Below are 20927 nucleotides of genomic sequence, written 5' to 3'. Positions count from 1 at the left end.
CAGTGCCATAGGCAGAGGATGTATTTTGGACGGGCCAGTGCTGAACTGGACGGGCTCCGAGCCCCCTGGCCAGTCACTGGCTCCTCGCCTGCTCAGAACACCTTCAAAAGCCCACAACACAAACACACACACGGCAGAAGAACCGACTCTTAGCTCAAATAAAAACTTTTATTTTCATTTTCGTTGTTCTTCTATATATTCTGCTACAAACTTGAGATGTTTCGTGCATGCATAGCTTCACACGATGAAGACACACACACACACACACACACACACACACACAAAAGAAAATATCACAAAGTAAGACTTCCCTTTTGAAGAATATTTTGTTTTGGGAGCATGCACACAGTCGTTTCAAAAACAGCCAACCGCTTATTTAGCTGCCCGCCGAACCATCTGGCATTTCAAGCAAGAATAAATAAATAAATAAATAAATAAATAATACAGTTAAATCACCCATTTCCTAAAACACACTGCATACGCCTGCTACGCTGAACTAGACTCAACAAAATTATTGTAAACTTTCTTTGGCTTTTTGCATAGGAGCTCACGCCGCCGCTTCAGTACAGATCATAAAGGTCAAGAGGTCGGGGGGGGAGGCGGAACGAGAGGTGGCGCTAGTGGCGGTTTTTAGGCTACAGATGACTGTTGACTGATTTAGTTTTGAGGTATAAAAGATAAAATGTTGCACCAAAGCAAAGATCACTTTGGGGCGGGTCAGTAGAATCAGTAGACTGTTAAAAAACACAAGAAAAAAACAACAACAACAACAAAAAGAAGACAGCACCGAAACCGTCTCCAGTAGAAATTAAAGCACTAACAGGATATGCAGATATGCAGGTGTAACGCTGCTAATCATTTGTCACAGATGGCAAACGATCTGTCCAACACCATTAAAACAGCCGCTCGCGACGGACGACCCTAACAGCTCGCGTCACCCAGGCAGTGGGAGTCCTTCAGGGAGTTTTGCATTTGAAGGAGTCTCAAGCACATTGCATGTTACACACACACGCTCACGCCTGCACACACACACACACACACACACACACACAAGCATATATATATATATATATATATGTATATATCACAGTAAGATAGGCTTTTATGCTATTTAAAAGAAGAAGATAAATTTCAAAAATGCTACATCAAACACAGTTAGAGAGCAACTATTGGCTGGCCCTGGACCCGGGCCTCAGGCTCATCATCTTCATCAGAGACATAATAAATACTGAAGTGGAGAAATGACAGTATGCACAATGACAAAAACACACACCGCTTTGACGGGGTCACACCAAATACAGTATTTCCATATTGCCTCACTGTATTTTGTGCTTATAATATCTCCAGCACGATTTAAGAAACAAAACAAAATAAAACACTGCGCATTGCTAGTTCAGGTCCTGTGCTGGCTTCATGTCTCTGGGTAAAAATAGGACTTTTCATGTGCTACAGTATTCTTTTTTTTTTTTTTTTTTTCAACCAGAACAAACAAAAAACAGCTCAATTTCTTCCGTGAGTCAAAGCCCACATCAGCATCATCAGGAGAGAGAAAAAAAATATGCACTTTAAAATATACTTTGTAAAAGTTAGAAATGCGTCTTTGTTGGTTTGTCGGTTTTTGTGCTCGTAGAAACGGCAGCAGCATAGAATCGACGGTGTTGCTCCTGGCTGCGCTCGTCAGCCGTTGCGCTCCAGCGTGACACTTTGAGGGCAGGGTTGATATGTTTTTGTTTCTCTGTTTATTGACTGTTTTTTTTTTTGTTTTTGTTTGTTTGTTTTTTGCTCCAGTGCTTGTGAGATCCATCAGTAGTCTTTGCTGCTTTCTGCTCCTCCGGGCGTCGCCGTCGCCCCCTCTTGGTGTCTCGACTCATCGCGACATCATTCGCACAAATTCTGAGAATTAACAAGGGGAGAAAAAAACACACAAAAGATGGTCACGTCTGGAACTGATGAAAAAAGCTGCACCACCGCCCACGTCCAAGAGAAGGTGTGGAGATGATAAGAACGAGCATGTTCACCATTAGATGGTGCTAAATCTCACACAGCGGACCCATCCATCTCTCAAGAAGCTATTAAATTGTAGTTGTTTTTTTTAATGGTTCAAAATAGTTGGCAAAGCAGCAAAATGTTAAGGAAAATTATGAGAAGATACCTTGCTGAACAGAGATGTTGCTGTTCAATTTAGAAGCAAACTTAAATTTAAAAAAGACACTGGTCATTTTATTAATTTTTTTTGTTATTTTTCTTGCTCTTGAACTCCAATCGTCTTGGTCTTGTCTCGATCTCGATACTCTCCAGTCTTGATAATGTGTTGGTCTCTGTTGGTGTGGTCTTGACTACAAGACTACCTCCACCCCCCAACCTCCCACCCAGGCGATAAAATGAATAGATAAATAAACGGGGGGTTGGGTTGGGGGGGGGGGGAATAAAAACAGTGCTGTTGTGCAGGCTGAGAACCGCAGCCACGTTGTGATATTTTCATCCCCGACACCGTGCGTGCGTCTCGTCCCCGGTGGGTAATCTACGAGGTGCCTAAATCCCTCGCTGGAGAGATAATCTGACAGGCAGACCTACCGCCTTCATCCCCTCACTTCTCTATCAGCCTGGCGGCGGCGGGATATCGGGCACACGCATTCACCATATATTTGCTCGCGCCGCGAAATAAGCGCGAGCCTCGTGGAAAGAGGCCGTGAGGATGAAAGTCGAGCGTCGAGAAAGGAGAGAGAGTGAGTGTCTGTGGGGGTTGTTGTATTTCCGCTCGGCTTTCCTCACCTTCAAAGTCTACGTGGCCGTCACCGTTCAGGTCAATGTCCCGCAGGATGTCCTCCAGATCTCGGTGTCCAACCTGCAGACGGCAAACAGTTTCAGTGGTGCTGTGGACAGATAGAAGACACCACGGCTCCTTCAGCAGCTCCGTACCTGCTGGCCGAGAAGTTTCTTCATGGCTTCTCTGAGCTCCGCCGTGCTGATCTGACCGTCGCCGTTGGTGTCGAACTGTGTGTTGTCGAGAGACAAAGACCAGGTCGAATCAGAGACTTGCAAGCAATCTCGAATACTGCCGCACCCATGATCACTGGGAGGGAACATCCTTCAGATAGCTTTTGGAGCTTTTAGCTGGCTTGGTTTCCATCGTTCCTTCCTCATTTTGTTACGAGATAAATAAGACACTGCAAACCTCGTTTACATTCAGCGGCTCGATCCCATCGTCTCTCACCTCCTTGAATGCGTCCCTCAGCTCCTTCACCCCGATCATGTCTGCAGTCTCGGCCAGCAGTTTGGGCCCCATGAGTTCGACAAAGTCCTCAAAGTCGACGTGACCTCCCACTGAAAAAAACAGGAAGCAGGGTTTTTCTGAGCGGGAGACCGCGCAGAAGTGATTTGTGCGTACGTGCAAAGCTTCTTTCTGTGACTCACGGTTCATGTTGATCTGCTGGCTGAGTTCGATCAGCTCCATCTCCGTCGGCATGTAGCCCATCGTCCTCATGCAGTTGCCCAGATCTTTGCAGCCGATGAAGCCGTCCTTGTCTTTGTCAAACTCCTTAAACGCCTCGCGAAGCTCTGAGAGAACAAAAAAACAAAACAAAAGCATGTAATTGATTTGCGATTAATCGCAAGTTAACACAGGAAACGAATGTGATTAATCGCGATTAAAAATTGTAATCAACTGACAGCCCAAGTGTGAATGCATCGGCTGTCAACCAGAAAAATGATACGCTGTGTTTAACTAAATTCTCAATGTTGAACTCACCATCCATTTCTTCTGGCCTCAACTCCCGGTCCTGCCAAAGATCAAAGGTCACGGTTAGGACACAAGTCCATTTTAATTTGATGCATGCAGATGCACAATTATCCGCGCATGATAATATTCCCTCCCCCCTACACACACACATACACACACAAACACACAAACCCAAACCCAACTGCCTGTGCGTGCGTATGTGGGGCCAAGAGTCCGCAGGTTTTCCCTCCATCTGGAGAGGAAGACCTTGCCGGCGAGGTCACCTGCTGAGGAAAACACGCAGACTCTTGGTGCTCCGCAAGGAAGCGGCACGGCAGGCGTCGGAAGCGGAACGAGAGGACGCAGAAGATGTGGCAAAAAGAGAGAGAGAGAACTTTAGAGCGGGGGCGATTTTGAACTGCGACTAACGGAGGGTAATGCTAATATTGATACCGACACTCCTTCACGGTTCCGAGCCCACTGACCCTTCACTGACCCTCCACCCTGTCCTTCTCTGCAGACGGCCGCCGTATGGGAGCCTGGAACTGGACATGACTACTTCCTGTCACCACAGAACCTGAACCGCTGCTGCAAATACAACCAGGTGCAATAAACATCCTAACCTGCTGCAGCGATAATTCCTGCCGACCTGCTACGGATTTGTTTGGTGCAAGCCTCACACACACGTGCACACACACGCACGCACTCTTCTATCCAGCGGCAAAACATGAGGACACATGATTTTTGCAGGAGGACGATGCTTTCAGGCCCAACACTCATTTTCTTCACATGCTAAAAATTACAACGTGAGAGGATTACAAGACAGCAGTCATCACATGCCTATGTTAGCGTGTGTTTTTTTTTCTCTGTGTGCTTAAACGACTACTGCTGCGTGCTAATCTCAGGTCATGCAATGCCCGCGATATGGTTCTGGACTTACGTACAGCCTGCCGGCTCTCAGCGAAGCCCTTGCGTAGGAAGATGCACGCGGGCCCCAGCACGTTGTGCATGTTGGCTCCGTTCTGGGCCAGGGCCACTAGCGGCTCAAGATAGGCCCCCCCTGAGCCCCCCTCCTCACAGGACTGCACTGCTTTGTAGTTCTTCTTCTGGTCCTGGAGCAGCAGCAGCAGCGTCCAGGGCAAGAGCCGGAGGGGGGACAGGGAGGGAGCAGAGGGCAAAGACAGGGGTAGAGACCGTGACTGAGATTGCCAATGGCGTCAACATAGGGAGGGGGGTTTGGGGGGGGCATCAGTGTAGACAGACATATGCCTGTCAGAGGTGTGTGTGTGTAGAGGGGGGGTGTAGGTCAGTCATGGTGGAGGGAAGCTCCTCAGTCACACACACAGAGGGTAAGGTCTTCATTTATCATGACAGGAGCAACTGATGCCATCTGCCCCCCCCCACACAACACATTTTATATTATAATTTTTTTTGCCATCATCTCAACATTATCATGCACCATTGTGCACAGTCAAAGACGGCATAATTAAGATCATTCGACGGTGAAGACAATTCATTTGTGAGAGCACGAGCAACCTGCTCCAGAGTTTACAGTCGGTGCTGCGAACTGCATCAACGGTAGCATTGCATTGGTCTGACCTCCCATTAGTCCGACTAATTGCCCATTGGTCTGACCATCCCCAACCCTCACCCAACCCCAACCCTAACCCTAATCCATTTCAATGGGACCCTTCTGCACACGCTGGTCCAACCCCCGTCTCTCTAGCACCCAAAAGTTTGACCTTTGACCCGTAAATCAACGTCCAATCCGCAATTCATTAGGTCCAGTAGATTCAGCGTCCCCCAAAATGGGGGGGTAAGCGAAGTTTCAACTCGATGCATCAACGGGAAAGGTAATGAATCTGAGGGTGTAAAGTGGCACTTATCCCTACAGCCCCAACCCCAACCCCAACCCCAACCCTAACCCTAATGCATCGACATGCATGTTGTTGTTGCGTGCAAAAAAACAACCAAAAAAAAACGCCACCCCGCCAGGCCTCCTTCATTCGCTGTTTATGTCATAGGACACTGGAAGACGTCCTGCTTTCACTGCGTCACGTTTGCATAATAACCGGCTCCTCTGTGCGAGAACGGGTGAAGTGTCTCAGTGCCTTTGTCATCTGAGCGAGTGCTCGGCACGTTTGTTTGTTCTGCAGGGCTAATGCTCGACGTGCTCCTGTTTTTTTGGTTTTCTGTTTGTTTTTTTCTCGCAGGAAACATTGCCAAATGCCAAATAACATCAGGGCTTTAGTCATTCTTCCCAGGTTCTATTTGTTTTGCTCCGGAACACGGGGCGACTAACAAAGCTGCGAGTTGTTTGTGTTGTCCAGAATTTGTGGCTGAAGCTCAGCCGGCTGTTTAATTATAATCACCAATTAGCCAATCAACTGGGGGGCAGGCGAAGCTGTTGCACCAATAATTGTAATTACAGAGAGCGCAACAGGTTAATTAAAATGGGGTAAATCATTGCCGGCCAGTGGACAATATAAGGAAGCCTTTGTGTAAATAGGTTTTTAATGAGGTCCGGCGTCTCCAGGCCACTTTCTCTCTTCATCCAAGACAGAAAGTGGCCTCGGTTGTTTTCCCGCTCGCCGAGGTCTCCAGCGCCACTCGGGTCAAGCGGGCGCAGGGTTTTCAAGGCGATGACATCGCTCGCTCTTATCGCACGACAACTCCGGCCATGTCCTCCAATTACCGCGGTGGAGGCATCCAGTGCAGTAAAGGAGGAGGGGGAAAAAAATCCAGCGCAACAGCGAGAGGCGAGTGGACTCGACTGTCAGGGTGAATTAAACCTCCCGGACGTCATCCCGCTCCCTCATGCTTCTTAAGTCTAAACCTAAGACGTTTACAGCCAAGCATGTTGGGATTTTTTTATATAGAAAACACACACACATTGCGTGGAATGACCTTTGCGTTCCATCTGCTAGCAGGAGAGCCGCTCACTGGCTGAGCCGCTCCGTGCCTTCCTGCAGTGGGCGCCACAGCGAGCGGTGCCCGCCGGGCAATCTGACCAACTGATGCATGGCGAGCGTGGCTGGATGTGGGTACATCGTGCCAGAGAGGAGCCTGGACGCCACGCTGTGGCGGTTATATAACCCGAAAAGAGGAGGAAGGGGGAGGCGGGGGGTCATGTCGACGGAAGAGTGAGTCAAAGAAAGACCGGCGGAAGTGAGGCGAGAAGTTCTCCTTGGCACAGATGGCATCAACAGTTGCTCGTCATATTGCGCCTCCTCAAGGATGTGCAGCTGCAGATGAGAAGTTGTGTGTGTGTGAGGGGGGGGGGGGGGAGGAGTAAGGGGGATGTCATGTCGATGGCGAGGGGTGAAAAAAAAAAAATCACACATTAGCGGGGAACGTCCGTTCAAGCGCGACGCTGAGGGAGCAGAAGATGCCGGAGACGACGACTTTTCTCCCTCAGCTTCCTTCTGAAAAACTCTTTTCTCAGCTTCAGCTGACGCACCTGCCTGACACATGAGGGTGTGGAGGTGCGCGACACCCCCACACCCTCCACGTGAGCCTCGTCCAAGACCAAGAGGTCTCTGTTACGTCTGAACATGCAAACGTGCACCGATACGCGCTTCTATCCGGAGACGTTCGCGGCCGCGACTGTCATCTCGAGGTCCCATCAAGCTTTAAAAAAAAAAAAAAAAAAAAAAAAAAACAATCGCTCGGACGGAGTTGCAGGATGAGATGCAAATAATGATGAAGGGAGGAGGAGGGGATTCAGTCGTCAGCCATCATCAGTGGGATCGGGGGGCAACATGCAGCAGGAGTCGGGGGGGCTGTTCGGGGGTCAAAAGGCAGCAAAGTGGAGACAGAATGAAAAGCTCAGCGGGCGTCTTACCTTCTTGGTGAAGATTTTGAGCGACTTTACAGAGTTGCCCATTGCATAGGATTCAAAAAGCGGGAAAAAGAAAAAAGAGAGTCCAAGTCCTCGGCTTGTTGCTGTTTATGTTTTCTCTCCCGCCGCCTCCGAGTCAGCAGGTGTGTGCATGTGTGTTTGCATATGTTCCCCCGTATGCATGAGTGAAAGGAGTGGTGGTGGGAGGGATGGAGGGATGGAGGGATGGAGGGAGGGGCGGGGGGGTTCAGTGGGTCACTGGCTGATAGCAGAGCAGCGGCGCTACCGCAAGGGGGGGAGAGGAGGAGGAGGAGGAGGAGGAGGAGGAGGAGGAGGAAGGAGGGAGGAACGAAGGGGGACGGAGAGGGTGAGACAAGACACCAAGATACGTAAACAAGAACAAAAGGAAGGAGCGCACACGCACGCACGCACGCACGCACGCACACACATACACACACACACGCATGCACAGTCACATGCGCGCACGCACCGGCCGAGGCGAAGGGGAGCATGCATGTGGTCCAGGCGAGATGAGAGCGGCCAGATCGCTTATTCACTCCTCCTCCTCCTCCTCCTCTCTCTCTCTCTCTCTCTCTCTCTCTCTCTCTCTCTTCCCCTCACCCACCACCCCCAAATATCTGCCTCCCTCACTCACCCCTTTCACCCTCCCCGCCGCCGCCGCCGCCGCCGCTCACTCCTGCAGCTTTAAGTCATCAGGAGTGACGGGAGGGACGCTCGTCGGGACGGACGGACGATTTTACCTTCCCCTGAGCAAGACGCCGGAGACAGTGATCCAAAAAGAGGCGCGCACGCACACACACACACACACACACACACACACACACGCACACGCACACATTCACACACTTGATTAAACACACGCGGATGCGGGGCTGTGGAGCTAAAAATACAACACGCGCTCCCTCTTTTCACCCCCCCCTTTCCTCCTCCCGTCCGTTTCCCCCCCTACTGTTCCTGCAGCATCTCTTTGAGCTCTCTTTCGCTCTCTCTCTCTCTCTCTCTCTCTCTCTCTCTCATCCACATACATGCCCGTGCGCTCATACACAACACACACACACATACACACACTCTCAAAGTCATGTTCAGTGTAAAGGGCATGGACTCAAATTTAGAGGATGCATTTGTGCAAAAAAGGGAACGTCGAACCCGAATTGCATAGAATGGCTGCACACGCACGTGCGCGCACACACACACACACACACACACACACACACACACACACACATGCACGCAAGTATTGCACATCTTTAACATCAGTGCTTTGATGCAACAGCAATTTATTCGAGCTTGTTTTTGAGTTCTGTCTCACTAGTTTGCAGATAAATAGGAAAGTTTTATTGGGGGAATTATTGAATTCATTGTATTGGACTTATTTTTCATCGCTTGCACACAGATGTGCATTGGAAACTAACCCAAAGTTTGAACCAAACTCCGATTTTAAATTTAAAGGCTGAAGGAAGGATCGCAGAAGGACTGGAAATACGTCCCTATAGAGAGAAACCAGCCCTCAACTCTTCCACCATCTCGTTCTGCCCTCCCACTTATTGAAGGTCAAACATCTGCTGCCAAGCAACAAAAGGCGACGCAATCCTTCCTCCACCTCCTCTTCCTCCTTCCTTCCTTCACCTCCTCTTCCTCCTCCTCCTGCTGCATCCCCTCTTCTTCCTCCTCCTCCTTCTCTTTCTCCTCCTCCTTCCTTCCTCCTCCTCCTCTTCATCCTCCTCCCTCTTCCTCCTCCTCCTTTTCCTTCTTCCTCCTCCTCCTCCTTCCCTCCACCACCTCTTCCTCCTCCTTCCTTCTCCTCCTCCTCCTTCTCCTCTTCTTTCTCCTCCTCCTCCTTCTCCTCTTCTTTCTCCTCCTCCTCCTCCTCCGCCTCCTCAGCCTCCTCAGCCTCCTCCAACTTCCATCGCCAGCCGCATCGACACATAATGAGCATCTCGCGCTCTCGTCGCGGCGCCGATGCTCGGCCTCGTCTATTCTCTGCTCTTTTAATAAACGTGTTCACGCCGCGGTCGTTTTGCGTCCCGCTCCCATTCAGCGTCTCCGCCGCTGCCGCGCGTCGCCCGGCCGATGATTCAGCCGGGCCTCTCACCGGAGGCTCATTGTGAACTTCACAACGCATCAGACGTCAGACGCAGGAGCCGTCGGCTCTCATCATGTCAGAGCGCAGCGAACACAACGGGCATGGGATCCGTTTCCTCCCCTCGCTCCTCCGCCCGTGTCCTTCTCCATCCAGCCTTTTCACACTCTCTCACACACACACACACACACATGCACACACACACACACACCTAAGTGTGCATGTTGCTGATTGCACAACACATTAAGGGGAAGACGCCTGGAGATGTCTGAGGCCACTGTTGTATTGTAGTTTTTAAATGTTCTGACAAAAATGAGAGAAATCGGCACCAAACGGGCAGTTGAGCAGTTACACTTCAGTTCATGGTTGTTTTAAACTGTTCCAACTATTCTAATTCTTGTTTTTATTTTTGTTTGTTTTTTATCTTTGACTCCAGTGGAGCAGCTCTGCATGATTAATGCTCCAAACACCTGCAACACCTGCTGAGGGCATTGTCACTAACCTGTGAGGGGTGATATTCGTGACCCGATGTGACATCACAAAGGGCACACACTGTGAAAAGTGAAAAAAAAAGTGAATAGAGTAGAATTTGAATAATCATTGAGCATGTTCACGTGACAGAATATTCCTATTAAGGGCCATATTCTGATTTGCAGTACCTTGAGTGGCCACTGGGAAAATCGGCATGCCGCCATATTGCCAGTCCGGTATCCAGTTCTTATAAATCATCCATGGTGCTGTTTATGTTCCTTTAAAACACAAACTCGCATTGAAGCAAATGAAGTGTTGGATTGTCTTTGTCTTTGTTGTTTGTTTTGATATTTGTTATTCGTTACTTTTGGCCATGTGTTGACAAGACTCGCCCTCTCTCACTTGAAGTTAAATGTTCTTGTCCTTTTCTTTTGATTCTGTCATAGGTCTTTAGCTTTCTTCTTTGTCTTATTCCCTGTTCTCTCACTAACCGGCGGCACAACCTGGGCCGCAGCCTCTTCTCCATTGGTAGCTTGACCTCGGAGCTCGGCTGCGATTGGCTGACAGCGGACTAATCACGCAAAGTGCACACAGCTGCCAGCGGCTCAGGAGGTTGTGAATTGCTGCTGTCCAAATGTGAACTCTTGTCGCGTTAGTTTACATTTAAAGAAAAGCTGCAAAATGCTGGAACCGCCAGTGGGAATGTTGTCATGGATGTTATCCTCAGTTATCCAAGTAAGACATGGCATCCACACATCTGCATGTATTTCAGCTTATCCTGATCAGGTTGTATGTCAACGTTTCACTTTGAATAAGATCTTAAACAGGTGAATGTCCAAATACTGTATTTCTTTGCTGGAAAACAACAACCTGCTGACACGTATCAATGCAAGAGCTCAATAGTGAAGTGAATTTTGCATTACATGCAACCTTTTTCTATCTAATTCTTCCTTTGTTCTTTTCTTTAGATCTGCAGCTTTGCTCTGATGATGTGCCAGAAACGTGCTCCCGATCTCTGTCAACCCAAAACTCAACGCGGATTTTAAAAGGGGTAAAAATGGAACTAATACGATGTTTTTTTCCCCCCCGTAAATTGAACATTCTGTGTATTTCTTGTCGTCATCAGTGCAGGGATAAAAAAAAAAAAATGGAATGAAAAAAAAAAAAAACCCTGCACAATAGACACACTTGCGTCATCGTCTTACGCTGCGGCTGAGACGTCAGAGAGCCTTTAATTCGGCTTAGCTAATAAAGTTCTGCTACGTCCTTTCAGTTTTGTTTTGAAACCATTCACGGTCAGATGCTACGAACTCTCTCTCTCAAAAAAAATGCGTCAGCAGAGCAGAAAAGGCATGGGTTTTTGTCCTTGCGAGATGAAAACCAAAAGCCCCTCCGTCTCCTCCTCTGACTCACGTCTCCAGGAATCGCTCTGCCGTCCTGCAGTGTCTCACGCTGATCATCCCCCCCCCACACACACACACCCTTCCCTTCTTTTGTTTGTTTTTTTCTCTTCCTCAGTCAGCCTCAGGTTCTCATGAATATTTAGCATCATCGCACGCACGCGCTTGCACTCACAGCGCGGCCTTCCTGCCTTTCGCCGCCTAATCCCTCTCCTCCCGACCCCCTCGTCTCAAAATAAAAGGGGGATTTGAGCAGAGAGTGAATTTTTCTACCTCCTTCCTCGCCAGCGCAGATTCAAAAATACCCATCCGCAGCTATAAATAACCTGCTCTAGACACACTGGAGGCATATGCTCTGCGGATGCTCTCTCTCTGTCTCTCTCTCTCTCTCTCTCCCTCTCTCTCTCTTCCCTCTCGATTCCACCCGGATTTTCTCTTTTATTTGTGGCTTCGCTCGCACATTTACACACTTGTCTTTTCTCTCTTTCCAGACGTCATCAAGGTCAGTGTGGCCCCTGCAGAGGAGGCAAGACGGAAGGAGGAGGAGGAGGAGGAAGGAGGGGGGCCAAAGCTTTTGTAAGAGCAAAGAAAAGAAGAGGGAAAAATGGGCAATAACAGGAAGTGACACAAACAGGAAATCCAGGCTGGCTGGTGAGGAAGCGACGCGGCTCGTTTGAAGACCTCACAGAGCTGTCAGGTGGGAGCGGCCAAGTTGGCCATTGTGCATCTTATGTAACAATCATCAGGTCTGCCAACATACACACACACACACACACACACACACACACACATACACACACACACGCACACACTCCCCATTTATCCAATTGCTTCACATCCCTCACTTTCTTCCCCGCTGTCCGATCACTTCTCCTGCCTCAGCGATGTGACACGCCGCTCTTCCTCTTCCTCTCTTCTCCGCCTCACTACTGCACACGCGTGCACATGCACACGCACGCGCACAAGCACACTCATGCACATCCCTCAGGCTCGGGCCTGCCCGCCGCGAATGGTGCGTGCTCCCTCTGCTGGTTAATGCCACACATCCTTTTCACCTCGCAGCAGAGCGACAGACTTTTAATTCGGCGGGAGTTTTGCAGCAGTCAGTAACGGTTTGGGGCAGCGGACGTGCAGATCTTACTTTGAGCTTTTGCACGGGAGTGTAAGGGTGTTTTCTGACGATAATCTGCGCCTCTGGTCCGTCGGCGAACTCCGCAGAAGGGAGAAGAACCCGTGCTGTATCGCTTTCGCTCAGTTCGGGATATCTGCGCTTTTTGATGTCACAAAGGGCACCGATACCCCTCCGTGATCAGTCATTACACACGCGCCTAGGTTTGTCCCTGTCAAAACATGCAAAGCTCAACAATGGCATCAGTTTCGCTAGGAGGCTATAAACAGAGGGCTAAATAAACTGTTTCTTGGAGGTTCAAACAATCAAAGATCTGAAAATGGGTGAAATATGGGAGCTTTTAAGCATTGCAATGCATTGAACACTTGTTTCTGCACAACAACAGGCCCACAGTGAGAGTACTGCTTATAACAAATAAGAAGTGCTTTGTCTCCAATGTGGCCACATCTGTAGGAGCAAAGCTGCCCAAACATATGATACTGCCAGCCACTTTGATATTTGACATTCTTCTCCCCCTCCCCCACATTCGCCTCTCTGGAAAGTCATGATTAATTGTGCGGATGTGAAGTTGCAGCTCACAGTACAAAAATGTCTCTTTGATTTGGAAACTTGAAACCACTTCTGTGTCAAAGATGGATTTTTATTTTTTCTTTCTGCCCAACCCCTCCTGCCCCCTACCAAAAAGTTAAAAAATAGAACTCTAGCCCTCCTACTCTTCCTCCTCCTCCTCTTCCTCCTCCTCCTCCTCCTCCAGTCTCACATAATCAGGTCTTGATGGGGGCCTGAGTTATTTATAGCTCCCTCCACTGGCAGAGAACAAGTCCTATTGGGACTGTAGGATTGTGTTCATATCTTGATGTTGCATAAGAATGTAGGAAATGAGAGAATTTTGAAACGTCTCGTCCTCCTTTTGTGCCGTGCTGGCTGCCGCTGCTATTTGGGAGTCAGTGCACTGAAAAGCCTGTGTACGTGTGTGTGTGTGTGTGTGTGTGTGTGTGTGTGTGTGTGTGTGTTTGGCAAAAGACGAAGGGGCTTCAGGGAGAGATGCTGACCAGTGGCAGAAAGAGAAAATCCCTCTTTTCATCCCCATCAGTTGCTCTCTGCTGCTGCTGCTGCTGTGAGGCTGCTGTTGCTGCTGCTGTTGCTGCTGCTGCTGCTGCTGCGCTGAACCAATTCGGCTCGCCGTGAGCTGTTACACTCTAGTGATGGGATGTTTTTCCCGCATGTGAATCGGAAAACTGCACCGGAACCGAATGCAAAGACCCGTGACGGAGTTGCTCTTTCTCTCTCTCTTTCTCTCTCATACCTGCGTCATCAGCCAGATTTTCGCGGATTTTTGTCCGGTCGGGATGGAACCACCTCCTATAAGACCATGGCTCTGGCCTAGATTAAGATGAGTTATTTTGGGAGCACATTAGCGTTTGCGGAGGTAATTGTGTCCGTTATCGCAGACGGTGATTGGGTGGAACGGGAAGAGGGGAGAGCTGGGAGGAGGAAGAGGTGGAAGAGAGTGAGAGGGAGGAGGAGTAGAAGGAGGGTGGTGCCCTCGCAGGAGAGCTGCTCCAGTGGACAGATGGTGTTAGTGGGCAGTGGTCCACTCACCTGTGCATGTGTATCAGAGTGTGGTGTGGTGTTCAAAAGTTTATTTTTTTAATTTTTTTGCCCCCTCGTGCAGCGGGAAAGTTGATCCCCCAGGTCTCGCTCAGGTGACCGTCGCCGTGAAAGCCGATGCATTCACACCAGGGCTGCGTGGCTGCAGAGGGCAGCCGCATGCAGGAGCCATGCCGATGCAGGCTGAGTGAGCGAAGCGCATTCATTTTTAATCTGCCCACCTGGGACCCTCGCGGTTTCACCTGCACCTCACCTGTGAACCCTGCGCCACCCCCGACCTCAGCCCTGCCCCTTCCTGATGTGCTCTGCAGCGCCTCTAATAGGCACCTGCGCAAAAACAAAACCCAAAACAACAGCATCTGGCTGGTGCATGGTGCAATGTCTTTTTATTTATTTATTATTATTTTTTTTTTCAATTTAAAAAAGTTGCACCTCCTGTTGCACCTGTCTGCAGAGGGGGGTCCCTGTCACTTCTGAAATACCTCACGGCTCATAATCAAACTTTTTCCAGTATGATAAAGCCAATGTATGACTGGTGTATGTTCAGAATCACATTTTTTTTTCACCTGCCAAAGCTGCTGCTGCTGCAATTGCACTGACTTTAAAGCTAATTGTGAGGAATCACTGATAAACGACGAGATGTTGGCAGTGGAACCTGGTTTCGCTGCACCCAGCCCAAAAGCCGAGCAACTTTCTCTCGGAGTGCCACGTGCACGTCGCGCGCACTCACCTGCCCAAACACCGACTTGACGATGGGATGGAGGCTGGATTCGCACTCGGACGCGGTGAGGCTCAGCCTCTTGGAGGCGCGGCCGCCTGCCGCGGGCTGCCTGGGAGCGCTGCCGCACGGCGGCTCGGAGCTGAGGCTGGACGACGAGCCGGTGACGACTCGCTCCCGGGGCTCGAAGAAAAGCGCCGCCTCGTCCGTGTCTCTCGGGTGGGACGAGGTCGGGGAGCTCCTCCTGTCCCGTCCCTGGTGGTGGTGATGGTGGTGGTGGTGGTGCGCGGCGGGAGGCGGCTCGCCCCTGGCGGAGGAGTCATGCTGCTGGCCGTGGTGGTGTTGGTGGTGTTGGTGGGGATGTTTGGACCTGGTGGACTTGCTGCGCTCCTTGTGGTGCCGACCCGGCCACTGCGCCGCGTCCTCCTGCGCGTAATATCCTTCGTCCTCCCGGTGGGAGTGACTTTTCTGCAGCCGGTGATCGCCGCCTCGAGAGTCCGCGTGCCTCGGCTGGCAGAGGGGTCTCCGCGCGCTCGTCTCGCACTCTTCCGGCCAGCCCGCATCATCGCTGCCTCCAGCCGCGGTGGGATGATGCTGATGCTGATGTTGATGATGCTGCTGCGCGCGGTGGCTCCGGTGATCGCGCGGACCGGGCTTGCGGCTGAGCCCCGAGGACCTGAGCAGGGAGGTGGTGGAGTCGCTCTTGGGCAGAGTGGAGCTCATGGTGCTCGTCCTCGTCCAAGTGGCGAAGTGATGGAGCTCGTGGGGGGTTCGTGCGACAGGAGAGAAGACAGGAGGAGCCTCCTCCTCCTCTTCTTCTTCCTCCTCCTCCTCCTTGCCGTACTCTCCCCCCTCCCACTCGTCCTCCACGTGCAGGTGCCCAAACAGCAGTTTGGATGGCACGAGCAGCGCACGCGTATAGGTCAATTAGAGCTTGCCACTGTGCCCCCCCCCCCCATTTTTAAGTTCCCCCTTGCTTCGGCTTCTCCGCCTCAGGCACCTCAGTCAGGAACTGCAACAAGTGGCCGCAGCTTCCCGCAGCTTCCAAGAGGAATGAACGGTGCTGGAGGATGAAAATCACAAAAATATTCAACATTTCCACCCATTTCTGAATTTTAAGGGGTATATCAGTACAAAACAGGGAATATAAAACAAAAATATTTAATATTTTTTTCTGCCTCTGACATTTTCTTCCACCATGCACAACATTTTTATTTACCGCAGCAAATAAAAAGGGAACAGCCTCGAAATGTGACTGCAGGGGAACGGTTTACGGATGACAGAAGGTATGACATCAGTTTTTACTCCGTAGGTCGTCGGTGGCTATGAATAGTAACATAACCTTGTTGGAGTGACCACTGAGGCGCTGATTGTTCATTGGTCAGCATGCAGACACAGGAAGAAGTGAAGCTAGAAAAAAAACAAAACAGAGGTTTTGTATGAGTTTGCTTCCGAAGGTTTAGTTTGCGAGCCTGGTTTGTGTTTTCAAGACAAGAATGTTTTTGGTTTGGCAATTCCAATTTCGCAGTTTTTTGGATTTTATTTTAATTAAACTGTCAATTTGGGGAGCAACTTTTCCTTGTCATGCTCATTGGTCCTAATTGAGTTTCATACAGAATTTCACATTCTGTTTTGCCTTTGCAAAAAAAAAACTAAACAAAGAACTACTCAGCCTTGGTTACATAATCTTTGTACAAGACTGATGCAAAGGTGAAAAAGTGAAAACATTCATGTGTTACTCAAAGTATATTAACTGCAATTTGCTGCAAGTAATGCAGGAGATGATGCAGGAAATTAAAGCGTGACAGTGTCTCTCCATTTGCAGACTGGGAGTCATGGTGCTAACGGCAGCTGTCCGGGGATTAAGGGCAAAGGCAAAAAAAAAGAAGAAAAAAAGAGCATGTAATGATGTTAATACACGGAGCCAATTAAACACTCGGGCTCTCACGAAGTGCCTTTTCATGGTGCAGAGCTGAGAAACGAGCAGAATCTGCCCTCCTTTCTCTGGGGAATTTTTGTTCTCTGACATCTGTGTCTCTGCCTCGGAGCGGCGCAGGCAAAGGATCTGCACTCCATCGCCTTCCCTGCACGGAACACATGCTTCAGCGTCGGCCGCCTCAGCTCCATCACTGCTTTTAATAAGAGGAAGAAGAAGAAAAGGAATCCTTGTGCACGTCGGCAAGTGCAGGCAAGTCTTGCTGCACTTCTCGTGTTAAAACGTGCGAGTGCTCGTCGTTGAAAGACGTCAAGTTTTATCCCGCTTCTCACAATTCGCGTCTTCCCCCTTTCTTTTTTTTTTTTTTTCTGCTTTACTTCCGCGTGTGCAGACAGTTGGCTGCTGCAGTGGGGGGCGGCACACGCAGGCCTGGGGCTGCTGTGTGGCCCATTTAATGTTCTCACCCACAGCCAAACAAAACATCCATTTATCAGGTGAGAGTAAAATGCGATTTGAAATAAGACGGCGCGGCCCATTTCAGGACCGCTGTATTAGCAGGCTGCACTCTGTCGAAACGTCAATGTCAGTTTAAGAATGACATTTAAAGGACCTCTGAAGTCGTTGAAGGAGTTATCAGAATGGAATGGGATAAACGTCTGACTCAAAATCCTTCAAAGTGTTCCACCTGGCGAGGACAAAACCTTTCAAAACAAAAACCCGGACGGCAACCAGACACAAAAAAAGTGCGGAGAGTTTTTCTCCTTCAAGCACTTTTTCTGGTGACAGAAACGCTTGACCGGTAGAGGTCAGTGCAGTCTGACTGAGAGCCTTAAGAGGATTTGAATGCAAGAAAAGCATCTGTGGGCAGCTGCTTAGGGAGGCAGAACAAACAAACCAATTTCCTCCATTGCAGATTATTTTGCTTCCCTTTTTTTCCCTTTTTTTTTTTTAAATAACTTTTTCCGCCTCTGCATCAATGATCGTGCATCGTCCTCCGCCAGTGCAAATTGGTATTACTGAAGTATTAATCGAGAGGCGGCCTAAATAATTGAGAGCAGCAGCGGCGGCGCTTTGGGTGGATTGAGGTGGAGTCAGAGGGAGAGCGGCTGCTCGGCCGCTTGGCCGCGAGGCGACGTCAACCTGCGTCGGGGCGGGAAATGGATACGGCGGATAAAAGTTCTACCGTCGTCGATAAAGCTGCGGGACAATTGATGGAGCGCTCCAGCGGAGCAGAGCGCATCTCGCTTGAAGCCGAGCCTGCAGCCGGCGGCTCGGCTTACAGGGAACTCGAAACTAGAGCGAATTATCAATTATTTGGTGTGTTTTTATTGTTTCTTTTTCTTTCAGAAATGATTAGATAATTTTACCGTCTATCGTCTTGGTTTTTCTTTTCAAACTGAAGACTACAGCCAGGCAGCGGTAATAGAGAAGAAGCCTTTAGTGCTGTTTGTTCTTTGCTCTTTTCCAGCGTCGCTCACTGGATGTTCAGTCAGACTCAAAGTGTCAGCGATCCGGAAACTATTGACAACCCCGTTTATTTGTATGCATGTCACATCTGCCCCAGCTTTTGATTTTTAAATGGGTGATTTGAAAAATGTCCGGGAGCAGATTGGCTTGGGGTCAAGGGTCAAAAGACTGGTTGAGTTGCGGCGAAGATGCACAGCGAGGGCTCTCATACAATTCGCCGCATTTGAAAATATAGATTGGGAAAAGCTGTGTCAAGCGAATTTACATTAAGTCGCATTATTTATTATCGGTGGCCGACATGCAGCAGCAGCAGCTGTGTGTGTGTGTGTGTGTGTGTGTGTGTGTGTGTGTGTGGGAATCAATCCGCTTCATTTCCCCACCCACTCCAATTATGGGTTCATGTGTGTCAGTGGAGACCAGTGCAGTTCAGTCAGCTTAGAGTCAGATCAAATTCAATAATTATCTTAATAACCAACAACATTTAACCTGGCAAAAATCCCTAGGATCCATCTCCCACATCCACCTTGTTTGGAGCTGCTTGAAAACATTTTGAACGTGGAGCCTTGTCTGTTAGCTTCAGGAACTGTGGACCAATCAGCTGCGTACCTTGCGTGTTGCCAGGTCGCTGTGATGTCAGGCTTCCTGCAGGTCACCGCCTGCAGCACCATGCTGATGCCCTGCGGCTGCTCCTGCAGCCAGAACGTGTTGTCCTGGGAGAAAAGCTCTCGGCGACTTTGGTTGTTCTTCTTTCAAGGTCCTTGCAGTCCTGATAAAACAGCACCTCATCCACCATCTGCAGCTGCAGCTCCTCTTCCGGGGAGTCTGAAGGGCAACGTGTAGTAGCGGCTTTTTTGCTTTATTCCCTGATTGAGGAGCTGATTTTTAATGGTCTGCAAGTGAAAAATGATTTAGGATGAAGGTTGGATAGATGAATGAGTGAGATCTGGGATTTTTCCAGTAGCTTCAAAGGTTAAAACATATCCTGCTTGGTGCTTTAACAAAGTATAGCAAATGTAATGCTTTTTTTGCCAACAGGAAGTGGCGGATTAAACCCACTGCATGTGATAGTGTTGGTCCTCATCCGTGAGAGAGACCAGATGCGGCGCCTCGAAAACTGGACTTGCAAAGATCAGCGCTCCAGGAGTGATTATCCACGAATCTGCATGTAATCCACTTTATCTTGGACGCACTCGTCCATCTTTTCCCATCAGCTGCTGCATTATTAGTTTGCCTCTCAGGTTGTGACACAACCAGATGGAACTTTTTAAGAAACAATTCATGGCCGAGAGTGATGGAGTTGACTAAATAAGATTGAAACTGCACCAGATGAGACAAACGATGAAAGTTTTGTTTTGTTTTGTTTTTTATATATATTTACGCAGGGTGGAAAAATAGAAATTAGACGTGAGCCTGATATGGGACCTTTCATCATTTATTGTTAGCTCATACTGTTGCGAGTCGGCCTGAGCGTAAACCACACGATGCAACTCTGCAGGATTATCATGCAGCCCTGCAGGAAACTGTCCTATACGCTAGAAAAACAGTGACATTTCACTAATGGAACAAAAATTTACATTAATACGTTTTCAGGCAGTGACTGTTTTTCATATGTATTCATATCGCCTCTTCCTGAAGGTCATAACTTATAAATATACCTACAATACATGCAGTAATTTACATTTGTGTCACAGAAATGACTGAACATAGCTGAGCTTTGTTCTAAAATGTAACTATTAAACAAGGTGAATATTATTATATTGAATTTAAAGATTCAGCACCTGCATTAGACCAAAATATTTCTTCGTCATCAGTGTTGTTGTGTTGCACCCACGCACCAATCCAGAAACACTCCTCTGTTTCTCCTCGCTGCGAGCTCGTCCCTCTAAATAATTACCCTCCGCAGCTGCGGTTCCAAATTAGGGGAAACTGCCTGTTTGGAAAGTGAAGAAACAACAACCACAATCACGGACGTGGAGGCCTGACTTGCTGGTAACTCGCTCACCGTCTCCCCCTTGTGGCCAGGCTTTAATCTGACACCTTCGCTTGGAAACGCACAGCACCTGTTGGACCATATAAGGCCTTCTGATGTAGAAAAAACGTAACATAACATGGCTAAAGAGTTTAATATTACAACAACAAGGCAGTTTTTTTAGCCTGCACCTCGTAACACCTGAATCGAGTGTCCAAAGTTGGGTGCGAATAAGAGGAAACTTATTAAAATGACTGAAATTTCCATAAACTTTGTTAAACAAATATTCCACAGTTATTTATGGAAACAAACCTAGGGATACAGTTTGACACAAGAGGTGAACTGTCTCTTTCTGATTCACTGTGGCTGTCGTATAAACGCCTGCTGCAACTTGTTTCTCCTCGGAGCAAGCAGATTGGTCCAGTCCGACCAGTTCGGATTGGATTTTTCACCATCCACAGAAACAGATAGTTTGAAGGGAAACTATGTGCAATCACGTGTGATTCGCTTAGGTGGATTAGACCTGATAATCTACCCTATACTGTACCTGCTGTGGCAATAGTTTT

The 20927-nt window shown here is 48.9% G+C and overlaps 1 protein-coding gene across 5 annotated transcripts; it reads right to left on the bottom strand.

Annotated features, from left to right (window-relative positions):
- Nucleotides 1–147: 147 nt before the first annotated feature.
- On the bottom strand, nt 148–15862 carry cabp1b (calcium binding protein 1b). Of its 5 annotated transcripts, none has more exons than XM_076045023.1 (8): nt 15002–15862; nt 4663–4830; nt 3749–3779; nt 3415–3558; nt 3215–3324; nt 2920–2994; nt 2773–2845; nt 148–1893 (listed from the first exon to the last, which is right to left on the bottom strand). In XM_076045023.1, the coding sequence occupies exons 1-8, from the start codon at nt 15710–15712 to the stop codon at nt 1868–1870; spliced, it is 1338 nt and encodes a 445-aa protein (XP_075901138.1). In that variant the 5' UTR covers nt 15713–15862; the 3' UTR covers nt 148–1867. The 5 variants fall into 5 exon arrangements, with proteins under 5 accessions (XP_075901138.1, XP_075901141.1, XP_075901137.1 ...); XM_076045026.1 differs by lacking the exon at nt 15002–15862 and adding an exon at nt 7563–7780; XM_076045022.1 differs by having other exon boundaries at nt 3215–3558.
- Between the last annotated feature and the right edge of the window lie 5065 nt (nt 15863–20927).

Source organism: Nelusetta ayraudi, unplaced genomic scaffold (assembly GCF_046127955.1).
Source record: "Nelusetta ayraudi isolate G7.1 ecotype Tasmania unplaced genomic scaffold, CSIRO-AGI_Nayr_v1 ptg000083l, whole genome shotgun sequence".
NCBI classification, from domain to species: domain Eukaryota; kingdom Metazoa; phylum Chordata; class Actinopteri; order Tetraodontiformes; family Monacanthidae; genus Nelusetta; species Nelusetta ayraudi.
Note: the sequence above shows the minus strand (reverse complement) of the source record. Positions and strands in the feature narration are given on the sequence as shown.